At 39.4% G+C, this 18538-nt stretch overlaps 1 protein-coding gene across 1 annotated transcript in view; it reads right to left on the bottom strand.

The window, feature by feature from the left end:
- CEP112 (centrosomal protein 112) overlaps window positions 1-18538 on the bottom strand; it is a 416538-nt gene that overhangs the window by 138800 nt on the left and 259200 nt on the right. The window contains exon 21 of the mRNA XM_080825467.1: window positions 15370-15600. Within this exon, the coding sequence (XP_080681593.1) occupies window positions 15370-15600 (231 nt within the window). The remainder of the gene's footprint in view (window positions 1-15369; window positions 15601-18538) is intronic.

Raw genomic sequence — 18538 nt, 5'->3', positions numbered from 1 at the left:
TTATACCTAAAATAATTAAAAGCAGAAGCTCAGACTGATATTTACACACCCATATTCATAATAGAATTAGTCACAATAGCCAAAAAGTGGAAGCAACCCAAGTGTCCACTGATGGGACGAATGGATAAACAGACTGTGGTATACACAGACAATGGAATATTATCCTTTTTTTGAAAAAAGGAAACCCTGACACAGGCTACCACATGGGTAAACCTTGAAGACATTAAGCTAAGTGAAATAAATCAATCACAAAAAGATAAATACTGTTTGATTCCACTCACACGAGGTACCTAGAGTCATCAAATACATAGAGACAGAAGGTAGAATGTTGGTTGCCAGGGATTGGGGGACAGAGAAATAGGGAGCTAGTGTTTAATGGGGACAGTTCAGGTTTCACAAGATGGAAGAAGTTCTGGAGATGATGGTGATGGTTGCACAACAATTTAAATGTACTTAATGCCACTGAACCGTGCACTGAAAAATTAAATTAATTAAAATAAATGAGAAAAGAGGAAAGGTAGGAGAGGAGCAGTGGGATTATGCAAATCCTTGGCCAGAAAGCTAAGGAGCTGGGGCAACTTCACTTTGTTGTGGGCAATGGCACTTTGTAAGTTTTTAAGCAAGAGAGGGAAATGCCATTAAGTCATGGTTTACCTTGTCCAGAAGGTTCTGCCTGATTCTACCCTTCCCCTAAAGACCTCCTGGGAGTTTCTCAAGCATGCTGGCCAACAGATCTAGACAATGGCTCTGATTTCCGTTCAGTGTAATCATAGTGTCATTTGTCCCATTATCCCTGCTCCATTAAAGGATATCTCTTTGCAGCGAGAGGCTGTTTTGATATTACCAGTGCCTAATCCAGCCCAGCAAGGAGATTTGTTTTTTTCTCTCCTTTCCTAAAAGGAAGCTGTACTGTCCAACATGGGGCTTGAACTCATGACCCCAAGATCAAGAGTTGCATGCTCCACGGACTGAGCCAGCTTGGCCAGCCCCTGAGACGTTTTTTAGAAAGATCCCTGTCTCAGGAACAGAGAGAGTATCTCAGGCTTACCTTCTTCTCTTTGAGGCCAGATGGTCCTGTGTCCCTCAGAGGCCTCATACTACCAGCCTGCTCTGTCTCAGGACCATGAACACCTTCTCCTTTCCTCCCTATCAGACCCTGGGCTGGGCTCTCCTTGGGAGAGGCGTAGTCTGAAGTCAGAGAGGCCCACATTTCCTTCTGCGCTCATTAATGTTGCAGAAGCAAAAATGAGAGCCCTGTGAGCAGGCCGAAGTCAGGCAGGCATGTTTCTGCTTTTCTTTGAAGAACAGCCTCCCTGCCCTGAGAGAAAGATAACCTGGGCCAGGGTAAGGGGCGCTGGAGAACATCCCAACCTCACAGGCAGGGCTGAGGAGGGGCTGCTGACATCACAATCACACTGCCCGGTTTCTGGTGTCAACTAATGGAACCCCAGGACTGAAGGGCCAGCCCAGCCTTGTCTCTGTGACTCTGGTGTCTCAGGGTAGAAAGAGGAAGCAGGCTGAAGATGTCCTAGGGCTTGGGGCAGGGAGACAATATAAGCAGTGGTGACTTGTACATCACCGTTAGGACTACAGTGTGGTTATAATAGAGAATATTTAGAAAAACTGAATGATATCATTTAAAAATCATTTCTAATCCCATACCCCAGAGAAATGAACTAGTATATTTGCCCTTTTTCCCTGTGTAAACTTATCTAAGACTTCCTTTTTCTTGGTCTCACATCCCAAATCAAATCTGTCAAGAAGGTGTGTTGGCTCCACCTTTAAATCTACCCAGAATCTGACCACCTCCACTGGCGCCACTCTGGTCCAAGTCCCCCTAATCTCTCCCTCGGAGTCCGGCAGTGCTCTTCTAATGGGTTTCCCACCTTTGTCCTCACACTGCCAGAATGATCTTTTCAAGTCTAAGTTGGATCATATCACTCCTTGGCACAATGCCCTAATGTTCTTCCATTACTCAGAGTTAGTCCTTACAACAGCCTCAAAGGTCCTATGTGATCAGGACCCTTGGGATTCCTCAAAACTGATTTTCTACTCTCTCCCTGTCTCCTCTGCTCCCCCCACACTGGTTTCCCTGCTGGTCCTTAACCCCGCCAGCCATGCTCTTGCTCGGTCTTTGCACTGGCTGCTCACTCCATCAGAAACTTCTTCCTCCAGATACCCACATGGCTAATGCAACTCCTTGTTGACCTTCTCAATGAGGCCAACCCTGATCACACTATTTAAATAGGCCCCAACTCTGGTACTCCAGAATCTCCCTTAATCCCTTCTTTCATTTCTTATTCAGTAGCACTTAGACACTTCTTAAATAAGTGGCATGTTCACTGCTTAGTTATTATCTGTCTCTCCGGCTAGAATGTGAGCTCTGAGGAGACAGGAATATCTGTTTTGATCATCACTGTAGCAAGTAATCCAGGACTGCTACACACAAAATAGGCATCAAATGCTGAAGGCATTAAGACTATGCCATTGCCTGCTAGCTGTCCCTCAGCATCCATTCTTCTTTTATTTCTTTAATTAATTTATTCATAAATTTTATTTTAATTCCACTATAATTAGCATACAGTGTTGTATTAGTTTTGGGTGTATGGTAGAGTGATCCAGCATTTCCATACATCACCCAGTGCTCATCATGATGAGCGATTTCCTCAGTCTTCATGTTTTAGTCATCCCCTTGGTAACCATCAGTTTGTTCTCTATAGTTAAGAGTCTGTTTCTTGGCTCTTCTCTTTCCGTCTCTTTTTAACTTTGCTTCTTTGTTTCTTAAAATCCGCATATGAGCGAAATAATTTGGTATTTGTGTTTCTCTTACTGACTTATTTCGCTTAGCATTATACTCTCTAGCTTTATCTATGTCATTGCAAATGGCAAGATTTCATCCTTTTTTTTTTTTTTTAAGATTTTATTTATTTATTTATTTGTCAGAGAGAGAGAGAGAGACCACAAGCAGGCAGAGTGGCAGGCAGAAGCAGAGAGAGAAACAGGCTCCCCGCTGAGTGAGGAACCCGATGTGGGACTCGATCCCAGGACCCTGGGATTATGACCTGAGCCGAAGGCAGTAGCTTAACCAACTAAGCCACCCAGGTGTCCCTTCATTCTTTTTTATGGCTGAATAATATTCCATCAGATATATACCACATCTTCTTTCTCCACTCATCTATTGATGGGCAGTTGGGCAGCTTCCACATCTTGTCTATTGTAAAGAATGCTCCTATAAACATAGGGGTGCGTGTATTCCTTTGAATTCATGTTTTTGTATTTTGGGGGGAAATACCCAGTAGTACAATTACTAGACCATAGAGTAGATCTATTTTTAAATTTTTGAGGAAACTTCATACTGTTTTCCACAGTGGCTACACTAGTTTGCATTTCCATCAACAGCACACTAGGGTTTTGCTTTCTCCAACATCCTTGCCAATACCTCTTGTTTCTTGTGTTTTAGATTTTAGCCATTCTGACAGGTGTGAGGTGATATTTTATTGTGGGTTTTTTTTTTATTTATTTACCTTTTCCTGATGAGTCATATTGAGCATCTTTTCATGTGTCTGTTGGCCATCTGGATGTCTTCAAAGAAATGTCTGTTCATGTCTTCTGTCCATTTTAAAATCGGATTATTTGGTTTTGGGTGTTGATTTGTGAAAGTTCTTTGCATATTTTGGATACTAACCCTTTATTGGATGTATCATTTGCAAATATCTTCTCATATTCAGTAAGCTGTTTTTTAGTTTTGTTGATTGATTCCTTTTCTGTGCAGAAGCTTTCTATTTTAATAATGTAGTCCCAATAATTTATGTGTGCTTTTGTTTCCCTTGCCTCAGGAAACATACCTAGAAAAATGTTGCTATAGCCGACATCAGAGACATTACTGCCTCTGCTTTCTTCTAGGATTTTTATCCTTTCAGGTAAATCCACTTTTAAAAAAAAGATTTTATTCATTTATTTTATAAAGAGAGAGTGTGTGCATACTTGAGTTGGGGGAGGGGCAGAGGGAATCTCAAGGAGAATCTCAAGTAAACTTGACATGGAGCAGGGAATCCAACACAGGGCTCAATCTCACGACCCTGAGATCACAGCCCAAGCTAAAATCATGAATTGGATGCTTAACTGACTGAGCCATTCAGGCACCCCTCAGGTCAATTCATCTTGAGTTTATTTTTGCGTATGGTGTAAAAAATGGTCCAGTTTCATTCTTTTGTCTAGAGCTGACCAGTTTTCCCAACATCATTTGTTGATGAGACTTTTTCCCATTTGATATTCTTTCCTGCTTTGTTGGAGATTAACTGACCATATGATTATGAGTTTATTTCTGGGTTTTCTATTCTTTTCTTTTGAGCTATATGCCCATATTTTTGTGCTGATACCATACTGTTTTGATTAATACAGTTTTGTAATATAACTTGAAGTCTAGAATTGTGATACCTTCAGCTTTGCTTTTCTTTTTCAAAACTACTTTGGCTATCCAGGTCTTTTGTGGTTCCATATAAATTTTAGGGTTTTTTGTTGTAGTTCTATGAAAAATCCTGTTATATTTTTTTTAAAAGATTTATTTATTTATTTATTTGACAGACAGAGACTACAAGTACGCAGAGAAGCAGGCAGAGAGAGAGGAGAAAGCAGGCTCTCCACTGAGCAGAGAGCCCAATGCGGGGCTCGATCCCAGCACCCTGGGATCATGACCTGAGCCGAAGGCAGAGGCTTAACCCACTGAGCCACCCAGGCGCCCGAAAAATCCTGTTATTTTGATAAGGATTGCATTAAATCTGTAGATGATTTGGGTAGTATAGATATTTTAACAATATTTGCTCTTCCAGTCCATGAGCATGGGATGTCTTTCTATTTCTTTGCATCATCTCCAATTTCTTTCATCAGTGTTTTATAGTTTTTTGAGTAGAGGTCTTTCACTTCTTCGGTTAGGTTTATTCCTAGGTATTTTATTTTTGGTGCAATTATAAATGGGATTGTTTTCTTAATATCTCTTCCTGCTACTTCATTATTAGTGTATAGAAATGTAACAGATTTCTGAGATTAATCTGTTCTTAGAGGGATATCTTTTTTGGGTTTTGGTATTGATGTTATGCTGACCACAAAATAGACCACTACATCAAAAGAGATGAATATTTCAAAAACCCACAATATAGATAACTAAAGGCTTTCAGGAAAGTTGTGACCAATTTACATGCTCACTAATAGCATTTTGGAGTATTTATTCATTTCATCTTTGGTATTTGGTATTATTAATTAAAAGTGATACTCAGTATCACTTAAAATTATTTGTTTATTCAATACATGAAAAATAATATCTTATCTTAGCATTTCCTTAATTACTTGTGAGGATGAAGAGGTATATTTACACTAACTGCACTTTTTCTGTTATTTTTACTGTGTCCCATAATATATTCAATTTAGTTAAATGACCATTTTTGATTATTAATTTTTTTTTTAAATTTTGTTTATTTATTTGACAGAGAGAGACAGATCACAAGTAGACAGAGAGGCAGGCAGAGAGAGAGGGGGAAGCAGGCTCCCCGCCAAGCAGAGAGCCCGATGCAGGGCTCGATCCCAGGACCCTGAGATCATGACCTGAGCCACAGGCAGAAGCTTTAACCCACTGAACCACCCAGGCGCCCGATTATTAATTTTTTTTTAAGATTTTACTTATTTATTTGAAAGAGAGAGTACACATGAGCAGGGAGGGGACGCAGAGAGAGAGAGGGAAAAGCGGACTCCCGGCTGAGCAGAACACCTGACTCAGGGCCTTCCTGAGATCATGACATGAGTGGAAGGCAGACGCCTTAACCAACTGAGCCACCCAGGTGCCCCATTCAACTATTAATTTAATCCTCACATTATTGAATTAGGAAACCATTCCACAGTGAATAATTGTCTCCTTTCTACTATGAACCATGATTAGAATGAACTTGACTCCCCACCCAGTGCTCTTCCAATGTGCTATGCCCTTTGGCCTTTCTGTGACATCAGGCCCTCAGTGCCTAACACCTAATGTCCATCAACTCATCCTCTGCCCTCCCCTTCTAGAAAGTCTCCAAATAAAGCAGGCAGATTATGGATAGGGAGGCTCTGCCTCTTCATTCCAATCTCCTTGAGCCTCCTAACAAAGAGAAAATACTTTCAATCGAAGTGCATCAAATGTTACTGAAATGTTGGTGTGGGATAGAAAAAACATCAGTCAGAAGGCTAGTCAGGATGTTAAAATAATTAGAGTCTAGTTATCTATAAGTTCAGTATTATTTTCAAAAAGGTACTCATTTAAAATATATGTAGTCAGCATTATAATGTTCAATAATTAAATCACAGGATATATAAAGAGAAAAGATGCCTCCTTTACATAAAAAGCACCCTCCTAGTTAGGGTAATCACAGAGCTTAACACTCGAGCTGCGACATGTTTAGGATTGAAAGAGGTGGGGAAATGTTTAATCATTCAGGATCCTGGGACAACAGGTGCAAACTGGGACCTTCCTAGGCAAGTTGGGATGCACACGCCCCCCCCATTTATGGTAAACCATCAAGACAGTGCCGCAAATTACTCTTTCTGTTCTTATCTGTAATCCCTTCATCATTGTTGAAGATACTAATGAATTACATATTTTTTCATTTTATTTATTTTTTTAAAGATTTTATTTATTTATTTGACAGACAGAGATCACAAGTAGGCAGAAAAGCAGGCAGAGAGAGAGAGGAGGAAGCAGGCTCCCTGCTGAGCAGAGAGCCCGATGTGGGGCTCGATCCCAGGACCCTGGAATCATGACCTGAAGCAGAGGCTTAACCCACTGAGCCACCCAGGTGCCCCTCATTTTATTTTCTTCCATGTTATAAAAAAAAGATTCACTGCCAATAAGACTCCTACAGGTTTGGCCATGAAGCTGAAAGGATTGAAAGGATTGTGCAATTATCAATGCTAATCTCAACTCACACACACACACACACACACAATACATAGCAAGAAAACCTCACAAAAACCAAAATGAACACACACATAAATTCCTTTGGGCACAAATACCTACTTGTTTTATTCTGAATTCTCTCAGTTGGGATATCAATCTCTGAAGATGCCAAATAAATTGTTCTATTTTCAACAACTTCTCAAATCAAAATACTATCTTTTGCTATCCTGACCTAGAGATTTTCCTTTTATTCTAGGTAGAAATTTCTTCCCTTAAGAAAATCCCAAAGGATAAAACCAACAAGTTCTGGTGAATGGCAGAACTTCATTTACAATGGTGCGACTAGAATATTAGGAAATTAGGGCAGACAAAGACAAGGGAGGGTTAATCTAATCAATTGTAAATATTTACTTTAAATATAAACAATGATTCATTTGTAATTCTAGATTTTATTTTGAAATAGCCTTAACATGGAATATACTCTTAATTTCCTCCAAGTAAAACACAGCTCCCTAGCCCAGGAAAACTAGACTTTGAAGTTAAGCTATTGATTTGCTCTTCCAGATTGCCAGAAAATAGAAGTGCTCTTTAACATGCAGCGAAGAGGCGGAGGGAGAATTGGCAAAAGATTCTCTGGGAAACAGCGAGAGCCGCATTCAGTGGGGGGCAGCCTGCTGCCATCTGTATCCCTGACTTTGCACTGCATTGAGCGTGGCAGCCCCGCACTCTGGTTGGGGTGGTAAAAGCCCGACAGTGTAAATATCCAACATGGGCTCTTTTTGTTTAATAAACAGACACTGCAGACATTATTCCAGTACTTACTTCGTGGAATCACTGTGAAACAGGTGCCTCATACCCGAACCAGAAAAAGTAGGGGAGACCTGAGGATCAATGCAAAACTGTGTCTCTAAGGAACACACAATTCCTCTTGTTACACAGGAGATACGTAAACTGCTTTAACTAAAATATTTGGTTTGTACTGCTTTGTAGATATTGTCCAAATGACAAAAAAGTCTAGCTCTGGTGTGAAACAAGACACAGCCCCTTTCACCACTTCAAGAAGGTTTACGATGCAGGTACTTTGAAGACTATTTGAAAATTCTAAACCTTCATATAAACGAACACCAATTCATCACGTTCAAATTATTTACACACCCATGGTTTTCTAAGTTGCCATTTTTGCGTGGTGTTTTTTGTAAATTAATTTACTGTTATGTTTAGAAGTATCATTGTGATCCATTATATTAAGCTGCAGCCAGAGGAAAATGCCAACTTGAAGACCAACATTTGTGAAATACTGTAAAAATTAGAGTGGATGTTGTTTGTCAATCAATTTTTATAAGTCTGAACTGTTTGAGGATAATATTTAATTTAAAAATTTAAGGATATAAAACTTCATATTTTTAGCAAAGGAAAAATTCAGGGAAAAGATCAAAGCAAAGGGACCAGAGTTGAGATTAGAATTCCATTTTAAGCCAAAATGACAATGTCTTCATAAGTTAATATTAATCCTTTAATTATAAATTTCAAAGGTTTAAGTAGTTTCTATGACCTTAGCTTTGAATAATTATGCCATATGGAGCTTTTCTTAAATTTGAAAAAGATGCTGAATTGTTGCTCAAAGCCTTTTAATGACTTCAGGCTGGCAGAATTCCAGCATAATCCTTCAGACACTATTAAAATTACAGACCAGGAACCCAAGCTGGTAAATGCTATGTCAATTTCATAAGCGCCTTTTACTTAGTATAGTGAGTACGGTGCGGAAAATGTTTGATGTGTTCCTATATTTTTAAATATTTAATTTTTAGTATATTTTCAAACAGTGAAGCTTAAAACAACTACTTATAATAGAAAATTCACAAAGGAAATGATGGACAGATTACGCTAAATACAAATAAGATCTTTTGTGTATCGTAAAGTTAAATGATAAAATGAAATGGCAAGCACCAAAAATATTTGCCACAAAGCTAAGAATTTTTTCATCCTGTAAGATGATGAGAAAAACATTAGGACACTAAGAGAAGACAACCTGTCAAAGAGTGGGAATAGGCAATTCTCAGAAAATGAAATACACACAACGAATCTATTATAAATGTTTGAGCTAACTCCTTAAAATGCAAATTAAAAATAAAATTTTTTTTACTAAAAATTAAAGGAAAGTATTAATGGTAAGGACTGGCTAGATAAAACAGATATTCTGTTATAGAACAATATAAATTAGCACAACCAATCTGACCCTGTAATTCTACTGGGATCTTAACCTAAGACAAAAACAATGGAAGTGTTGACAAAAATTTATATATAAAGATGTTCATCTCTGCATCGATGTAGGCAATTTTTTTTTAAAGCTGAATGTTTAAAAATAAGAGAAAACTACACTATATTATGCTGCATCCATAAAATGGAGTATCATGAAATAATGAAAACTATATTTGCAAAGAATCTCCAATGACATTGGAATATACTTAGCATGACTTTTAAAAAAGCGAAGGACTACACTGTTTATTAAGTGTGATCTCGGTCCTCTAAATTCACATAATGTGCTATTTTATACACACTAAATTATCACTAGGTTATTGCTAGCTGGGGATAATAATAGGAAATTTTACATTTCTCTATTTCCTATATTTTCTCAAATAGCCTCTTATTTCAAGAAGGGTTATTTTAAAAATAACCCAATAGATTTCTGAAACAATGGTAAATTAGTAAATACCAAAGTTTTAACCAAACTTCTGAAAATGACCCACTACCATCACTTAGTAATGGTCTGTAATTTGTCAAAGGCTCATGTTTTTTGTGGACTTTATTTCAATTTGGTTTGAAAAGATTTTAAAAGGCTAGAAAAGAAGCTTTCACTTTGCAAGTGTCAATCACAGACTCTCTCAGATTTTCTAGTTCAAGTCTTCTCACCTGGTGGAGGATTTCATGCTTCTCTTAAAGCCACTGAAGATGGCAGCAAGACTGGAGCTGCTGCTGACAGAGACCCAGGTAGGGTCTGGACTCAGGGATTCCTTCACAACCTCAAGGTTGTAAGTGCCACTGACAAAACGCAGACCCACAGGGAATGTTTCATTCAGATTATTTATTATTCTGGTGTTATTTTCCTCTCCTCTTTGAACCTCGATTTTATACTTAACGAAAGAAAATTAATTCATAAACCCCTCAATTCTGACAGGATTTTGAGCTGCTGGCAAATATTTTAGTCTTCTGATTTAAACATGATAAAACATTAAACCTTTCCTAAAATACAGTGGGAGAATTCAAGCAGCATGCACAGTGACACACCAGGCAGCAATGGGATTATCTACCAGTTCACTAGTGTTAAATCAGATTTTCATGTTAAGAACTCTACTGATTTGTGCACGAAAATATAAAACTCTGTATGAAAAAAAACTTTGATGCTATACATTTAACTTGCTAAGTAACAAGGAGGAAATTACAACACTAAAAAAATGAAGATATGACTATAGAGCGGTATTTTGCCCCATCTAAAGAATTTAGAATGGGTTGAAGTCAAACGTGGATGAATCAAAACCAATGTCTTATTTATTCATATTACCATGTACATGGCTAGACTGAATTTCTCAGTTCATCATCATTCTTTCATTTTCCCAATATTTATGAATGTCTACGTTGTGGGAGGTGCCACATGGGATTCTGCACTTTAGAAATGAGCATTTCACAAGGACTGCTTTCAAGGGACTCCTGGTCTTCCTGCAGTTAGAAATGCTCAACTCCTTTTACTAGTTGAGTAAAAACACGTATCAACTAGAAACACAAATCCCTCTTCATATCAGGAGCCCACCACTTGTATTTTATCATATGGACCTTGGGATTGGTTAATTCCACCAACTCAACAAAAAACTAAACTCATGGCACTAAACATTAGCTTAGTCAATGCTCTTGTCCCTTTCCCCAGACTCTCCTTTTGCCAACAAGTCCCTATGTTCTCATGAACTCTGCCGGCACCGTTAACCATGGCAGCTAAAGTTCTACCATGATAAAACCCCATTTCTACCTTCTTGTGCTACTTCTGTCCTCAGTTCAATTCAAGAGCATTTCATTCTTCCAGACTCATGCTGCCATCCTCCCTCCTTGACCTGCAGAATTCCAGTTCTACATCGGCAAATGCACTTACTCCTGCTTCCTTCCAGCAACACTCTAGCCATTGGCCCAGCATGAAGCCTGGCTATGTTGCTGGTCCTGGAACTCCTTACTCAGAAGACTCCTGCTATTTTCTACTAGAAACACAGATGATATCAGATAGAAGCTTTCTGCAAGTCTCGTCACAGAATCCCCTTGTATATTTGCCAGTCCTCTCCTTCCTTCCTCCCTCCTTGAAAGTCACGGCTCCTATCATTCACTCACTCAGTATGTACTAGGAGGGCACCTACCATGTGCCGAGTTTTCTCAACACTGGCAGTACAGAAGTGAACAAGGCAGACAAGGTCCTCGTAATGGAGCAGATATTCTAATAGGGGGATGGGTGGGTGGGTATGAATAGAAAATAAACAATCAGAAAAATGAAAAGATGATTCCAGATGGTGAGATGAGCTACGAAGACAACAGGATCAGTGAAGGTGGTAGAGCTGGGCATGACTCTACAGAGACAGGTCAGGGAGGAACACTGAATAGTGTGGAGTGATGAGGAGGAGGATGGCCACAGAAAATCTAGGGGAAGAACATCCCAGACAGAGGGGTGGTGGGTGTAAAGGTCTGGAGGAAGGACAGCATGAGGCCTACTCCAGGAACAGGCTGAGGTCTCCTGTGGCTGGATCCTGTGGCCAAGGGGCAAGGGTGTGCCTGTGCTGGTCTTTCATCCAGACCCTCCTGTCTCAGATAGCAAGCTCTCAGGTGTCCGCGGGTCTCTGCATCACTAAGTTCTTCCTCTCCATTGGTCCCTTCTTGTGTATTGCAAGATATTCTCAGCCTAAAAATATACTCCTTTGGAATGACACTTTCCTTTTAATATCAGATTTTCTGAAACAATAGAGTATTCACGAAGCTCCACGGTCTCATTTATCCATTGCAATCGTGTCTCTGTTCACACTCTCCCTTTCAGGGCTCTGTCCAAGATCATCAATGACTTCTCACTTTCAAATCCCAGGACTTTTCCTCCTCCCTCATCCTTCCTGATTTTCCGTCACATTCTTGAAAATCTACCTTTCCAAATATTCTCTTCCTTTGTTTCCATGAAAACGCATTTTTCTCAGATTCCTCTTACCTTGAAGACCTTTCTTTGACTATTTCCTCTCCAACCTCTTCAACGTAGTTCTTCCTTCACAGTTGCCTGTTTTCTTCCTGTGTCTCTCTCTTGAACAGGCCCTCTCTGTGGGTGACCCCCAAGCTGTCTACTCAAGTCCTGTCTTCTCTTATGATTACCCACAAATGTCCCTTCCACAGCAAGTGAACAGCCCAGCTGGGTGAAGTGGAGGCACTTCAAAGTTAAAAAGTTCATAATGGTACCTACCTTCTTCCTCCCCAAACCAGACCTCTCCCACCTTCCCGATTTATTAAGGGTTGGGTGATACTTCACAAGTCTAATCAATGCCATCTCTGAGACGATTCTCAAACATGTCCCCTCTAGCCCTCTGTCACTGCTATGTTCTCACCATGTTCCCACACCTTGAACATGCCCTCAGGGACCTCCTGCCTGTGTTAATCTGGTCCCCACCAACTACTCCTACGGCAAGGGCATCTGGACAGAAAGATTTTCCTAAGAATCACTTGAATCGTGACATTCAGTGCTTAAAAACTTTCAGCAGCTCCTCACTGTTTACCCAATGAAGCTAAAATACTATGACAGCTTTGGAGACTCTCTGTGATCACAAGCTACCTTTTAGCTTAACTACTAACAGCTCCCCTTGATTAACCTCTATGCCGTGCTTGTAAATGCCTTCATTTGCTCTTGCTGGTGTTATTTCTTGGGCTTAGAATGTTATCTTGCATGTCTACTGGTCAAAATCCTAGTAAAAGTGACATCTCGTCCAGTTAATTTTTCCTTATTTCCTTAACAGGAATAATTTCCCCCAATTCACACTCCACCTTGCATTACAGTTATTTTAGTATGTGTGTATGTCTTGATGTCACTGTAATTTTATGATCTCCTTGAGGACTGTGCCTTTTTTCCCTTTTTCTTATATATCCTCACAGTGTCTGGGATAATGCCTTTCAGGTTTATAGAAGATCTCCCAGAAATGTTTGCCAAATAAATTACTAATGGTTTCTAATATTTTTTATTACCTGTAACCTGATAATTAGTTATAACACATATAAACCTATACTTGAAAAGGTTCATCTTCTACTAAAAAGAAACATTTGGAATGTGAATATATAATGCAAGACAATTAAGGCCAAGCTTGTATGTTTTATAAGTCTGGCTTTGGTATGCCTGATTTTCTTAAATCAGTGTGCACTGGTATGTGTGTCGTTTAAGAACATTTATTCTGAAATACCTCGAACTGTTGGCAGAGACGAAAGGAGCCAAGGCAAGAGTCACCAGAGAGAGGGGAGCCTGAGTGGCTCAGTCGGTTAAGCATCCAACACTTGATTTCACCTCAGGCCACGATCTCCGGGTCACGGGAAGGAGCCCCACAACAGGCTCCTCGCTCAGTGGAGAGTCTGCTTGTCTCCCTCTGCCTCTCCCCCTGCTCATGAACTCTCTCTCAAATAAATAAATTTAAAAAAAAGAAAAAGAATCTCTAGAGAGGATACAAAAACACCCCTTTCACTCCCTATCCGTCTCACTGATGTGCTATTGTCAGAGGGGTAAAACTTCTCTAAACTTCTGGAATTTCTCTAATTCCCGAAACTTTGCATATTTTAGCATCAAAACATTCTTATTTTGTATTGCTTTGATGGAATTACCCCCAACAGCCTCATATAGATGTATAAAAGGCATCTCAACTGGAACACGGCCCCACGGGCCCCGCCTAGTGTTCTGACCGGCTTCCTACGGCCGCCACTAGGCGGAGTCCATTGGCCCATGGGCTCCAGCAAGTCACCTTGGATTCACCCTTGACTGCTCAACAGTGTGCCCCTCTTTCTCTCTTCCGCCGACATCTGAACCAACAGCGGACACTGTCAGTTCCACCTTCAGAGCCTAACCTGAACTTCCTCAGTTTGTACCCTTTGCTGTTGCTGCCCAGGCCTGAGCCTCTATCATCTTGTCCAAATGCCCACAATGGCCTTTTAACTAGTCTCCCTGCTTCCTTCTTTGCCCTCAGTTCAATCTGTCCTCAGCACGCATGGAGAGATCCTACTCAAATGTGAATCAACACATGCCAGTCCTCTGCTCAAAAACTATGAAGCCTTACTCCCAGAGAGTCAGAGCAAAACCCTCTCAAGGGCCCTCACAGACCCACAGGACGTAGGTCCCCCCCTGAGGTTTCTTCCCTGACCTCATCACATCCTTCTCCTCCTCTTCCTCCTCCTTGGTCACTATTTCTGGCCACATCAGCCTTCATGCTATTCCTCCGACAAGCCAGGCTCACTTCTGCCTCTTTAGAGTCTGGTTCCTATTTATTTCCGGGTTCAGAGCTATGCTGCCAAGGGCAACCAACATCTGCTGAAGTCTGAGTCTCAAATAACTTAAGACGCTATAAAAGAAGCACCTTAGAATCACAATCCATGTAAAACCAAGGGAGCAGAGCCTAGAATGGTGGTGTGTGCTCCATGAAGGCATAACAGTTAAAGATGAAGAAGAAAAGGTTGAAAAAAAGGCAAGCAGAATTGGAAGACTCTTCGATTACCCTTTCCAAGTTTCTTGATCTCAAGATTAGACTGGTCTTAAGGAACTCAAGAGGCAATTTACAATTGTTATCGCTAATACACATTTATTACACAATTAAAATGTTCCCACCTTTCCAGAACACTGAAAGAACAAATATTTGAGATTATGCCTGGAAAACCATTCGATCCAAAATGTGTAAACATTATATTGACATATATTTCAAAAATATATAATCTTAAAGAAACTTTCCTTAATCTGAAATAGTAATCTGGAATTATGTCATCATTTCTGTTACAATGTTACAAAAGACTGTAAAATCTAGAAATGACTATTAGAAAACTAAAAAAGATCTGAAACCTAGTCTTAACCTAGGAAAACTTGGGGCTACAGCTCAAGTATCCCTATTCAGTGCAATATTGGACAGTATTCTACATTGCTGTATCACAATGTGCATTTAATCACTATGGAATGGGATATTCCATACTATCCTTTCCTTGGATGTCAAGGGAAAATAGGAAACCTAACTCCCTGGAATGATTTTTGTGGTGCTTAAACATAGAGCAAGACACTTAAATGGCTCCGTTGAAGAGTTGTTAGGTTTCAGGAGTAGCTCTATGCTCACCACCTTTTAGAGATTAAATGCAAGGGTGGCAGCAGTGGGGCCCGATCCCGATCATGGGTTTCAGTGGTGCACAAATCCAGCTGGAGAGCTTACCTTTTCCAGTGTCACCTCGGTCTCCGCGGCATGAGTCTTTTTTAGCTCCATCTTCATCTTTTCTGTCTCAGCCTTCAGCTTGTAGACAGCCGTCTCGTGGTCCCTTGCAGCCCTTTGCTTCTCCTCTTCGCGAAGAAGACCGAGCTCTATCAGCTGCTGCTTCCGCTGAGAATTCACGTGAATCAGCTCTTCTCTCAGCTTGTGCACTTGGGCCTCCATGTCAGCAATAACCTTGTTTTTAAAAATGGGAAAATGGGCAGAGGATATGAATAGGAAAATCGTAAAAGAACAACTGCAAAAGGTTAACAAACATACAAGTTCACTCCTTCCTTCCTACCTCCCTCCCCCCTTCCTTCCCTCACCCACTTATTCTCCAAGCCCATGCCATTCTCTCCTGGCTTAGATGTAAATTCTACCTAAAACCTTTTCCCCATAGACAACATGTTTAGTTTCGCTTGTTTCAAATATCTATGTAAGTGGAATGTCACATGTATTCTTCTGCAACTTGCTTTTTCAAATATTCAATGTTCTATTTCTAACATTCATCTAGTACTTGCTATGGTATCTTTGGTTTTATGTCATTGATACTGGCTCTGAATTCATGATGTCTTGCATTCTACATTCTTGGGTTTATTTTATATTCCTCCTGATTTCTTCTTTTTAGTATTTAGCTCATTTGTTTTTATACTTTCTTCTTTCCTGATTTATGAACTTAAGAATATATACTCCTCCAACTTTTACATAAGTTTAATCTCTCAAGTGTAGATACATGGTATTTTCATGATCCTTTAGGTCAAAACATTTTTTAACTTCCTTTATTATTTTCTGTTTTGACTTATAAACAATTTAGAAGCAGGTTTCTTAATTCCCAAACATATGGGGCATATTAGTTTCCCAAGGATGCCGTAACAAGTACCATGAACTGGGTGGCTTAATGCAACAGACATCTACTCTCTCATGGTTCTAGAGATGAGTAGTCTGGGATCAAGGTGCTGGCAGGGTTGATTCCTTCTGCAGGCTCAGAGGGGGCCTCTGGCCCATGGCTCCCTTCTAGCTTCTGACGGTGCCTGGCAATCCACGGTGTTCCCTGATTTCTAGACACATAACTCCAATCTCTGCTCCATCTTCAAATGGTTTCTTTGTGTGTCCGTGCCTCTGGGTCCAAATTTTCCTCTTCTTTTAAGGACACAGGTCATCTTGGGCCTTTAGGATGTAATAAATGCCTTTATAAAATGGGATTAGTGCCTTTTCAAAAGAAACTCAAGAGATCCCTTGCTCCTTCCACCATGTGAGGATGCAGTGAGAAGGTGCTAGTTCTGAGCCAGGAAGAGGGTCCTCATCAGAACACAACCATGCTGATGCCTTGATCTCTGACTTCCCAGCCTCAGAACTGGGACAAATGAATTTCTGTTATTTAGAAGCCACCCAGCCTGTGGTACTTTGTTATAGAAGCCTGAACAGACTAAGACACGTACTCAAGAAAAAGAGACATGCAAAGATTTTATCTAAATTCAGTCTGATAAGAAAGTCTTTGTTTTTATCACATACTATACTGTATCAAAGCAGTAAGAATTTTTTTATAAGTAATGGCATTTATTGTATTTTATTAATTCACTCTTATTGTATACTTAACCTCTAATTTTCACTATGATTAAAATAAAGTTACATCCCAAAGTTGCAAGGTCATAATGTCTTTTTATAAAAAATTAACCAAAAAAAGTTAGCTTTCCAAAACCACTGACTCCACCCCAAACTGAATTTCAGTCTTTGACAATGTACATACAAATATTTTTAATGGTATAATCACTGTTTAGATACTGTTCTACCTTTTCCTATACCTAACTTTACATCTTCATTCCCATTTTTTAATGTATTTGTCACTTTAGTGGCCCTTTGATACTTCATTATTGCAATACATTGTAATTTACTTAATCATTATTCTTGGATATTTGTCTTATTTTCAGTTAGTCATTATTACGTATGAAGCATCTATGAATAAATTACACTGGTATTTTGCTTTTAGGTTATATTATCAAAATTTTTTGGTTAAAAGAAAAGAAAAACTTTCTAACTTTCCTTCCAAATTGCTCTACAGAAACACTGGATCCATTTCTAATGTGAACAACAGTGGGTATGTGAACCTGTCTCTCCACACCCTTGCCACTGCTTTACTTCATAATTTTGTATATTTTTATTAGTTGACTAGGAATGTGATGATAACTTAAGGAAGGCATTTTAAATTGCAGGTATACTGATATACATTGGCTGTAGTCCAAAGATGGTTTTCAAATAGAAAAATTATACTGAAAAATGAATCAACTAATTATGGAATAAATAAACATTAAATGAAAGAACTTAATGCCGAAGATTTCCCTAGGGTATTTAATATTTCAGTCCTTAGCATGTGCTGATAACTACAGTGACGGAACTGCCAAGATCAATCTGGAATAGATGTGTTCATTTTTCTTTAATATTATAAATAGTGACCTAGAAAGCTTCATCTATTTGACTGATATAAAAGAGCTGAGTTACAAAGAAATTTCACAAATTAATAAAGGTTGTATCTACAGGAGACACACTATAAGGACAACTTCTAATCAAGCTGATTTCAATTACAAGTTAAGAACTACAGACCAGAAAACATGGAAGCAACCCAGACGTCCACTGACAGATAAATGGATAAGCAAAATGGAGTCTCTATGTACAAAGCAATATTATTCAGCCAAAAAAGGGGGAAATCTGCCTTATGTTACAACATGGATAAGCCTTGAGGACATTATGCTAAGTGAAATAAGCCACTCACCAAAACACAAATGCTGTTGATTTTACTTACATGAGATACTTTGGGTAGTCAAAATCATTAAGACAGAAAATGGAATGGCGGTTGCCAGGGGCTGGAGGGAAGTTGGGGGATTACTACTTCATGGGCACAGAGTTTCAGTTTTACAAAATAGAGTTCTGGGGATGAATGTGCTGATGGGTGCACAACAACGTGAATGTATTTAATACCACATTAAGCTGTGCGCTTAAAAATGGCTAAAATGGTAAATTTTGTGATATGTGTATTTTACTACAATAAAAAAACAATTTACAAAAAACCACAAGAACACCAAACATACACACCAATTTCCTTAGAAAACTAATGACTCTTGAAATCACTCTGAATCTG

Source organism: Martes martes, assembly GCF_963455335.1.
Source record: "Martes martes genome assembly, chromosome: 16".
In the NCBI taxonomy this organism is placed as follows: domain Eukaryota; kingdom Metazoa; phylum Chordata; class Mammalia; order Carnivora; family Mustelidae; genus Martes; species Martes martes.
Note: the sequence above shows the minus strand (reverse complement) of the source record. Positions and strands in the feature narration are given on the sequence as shown.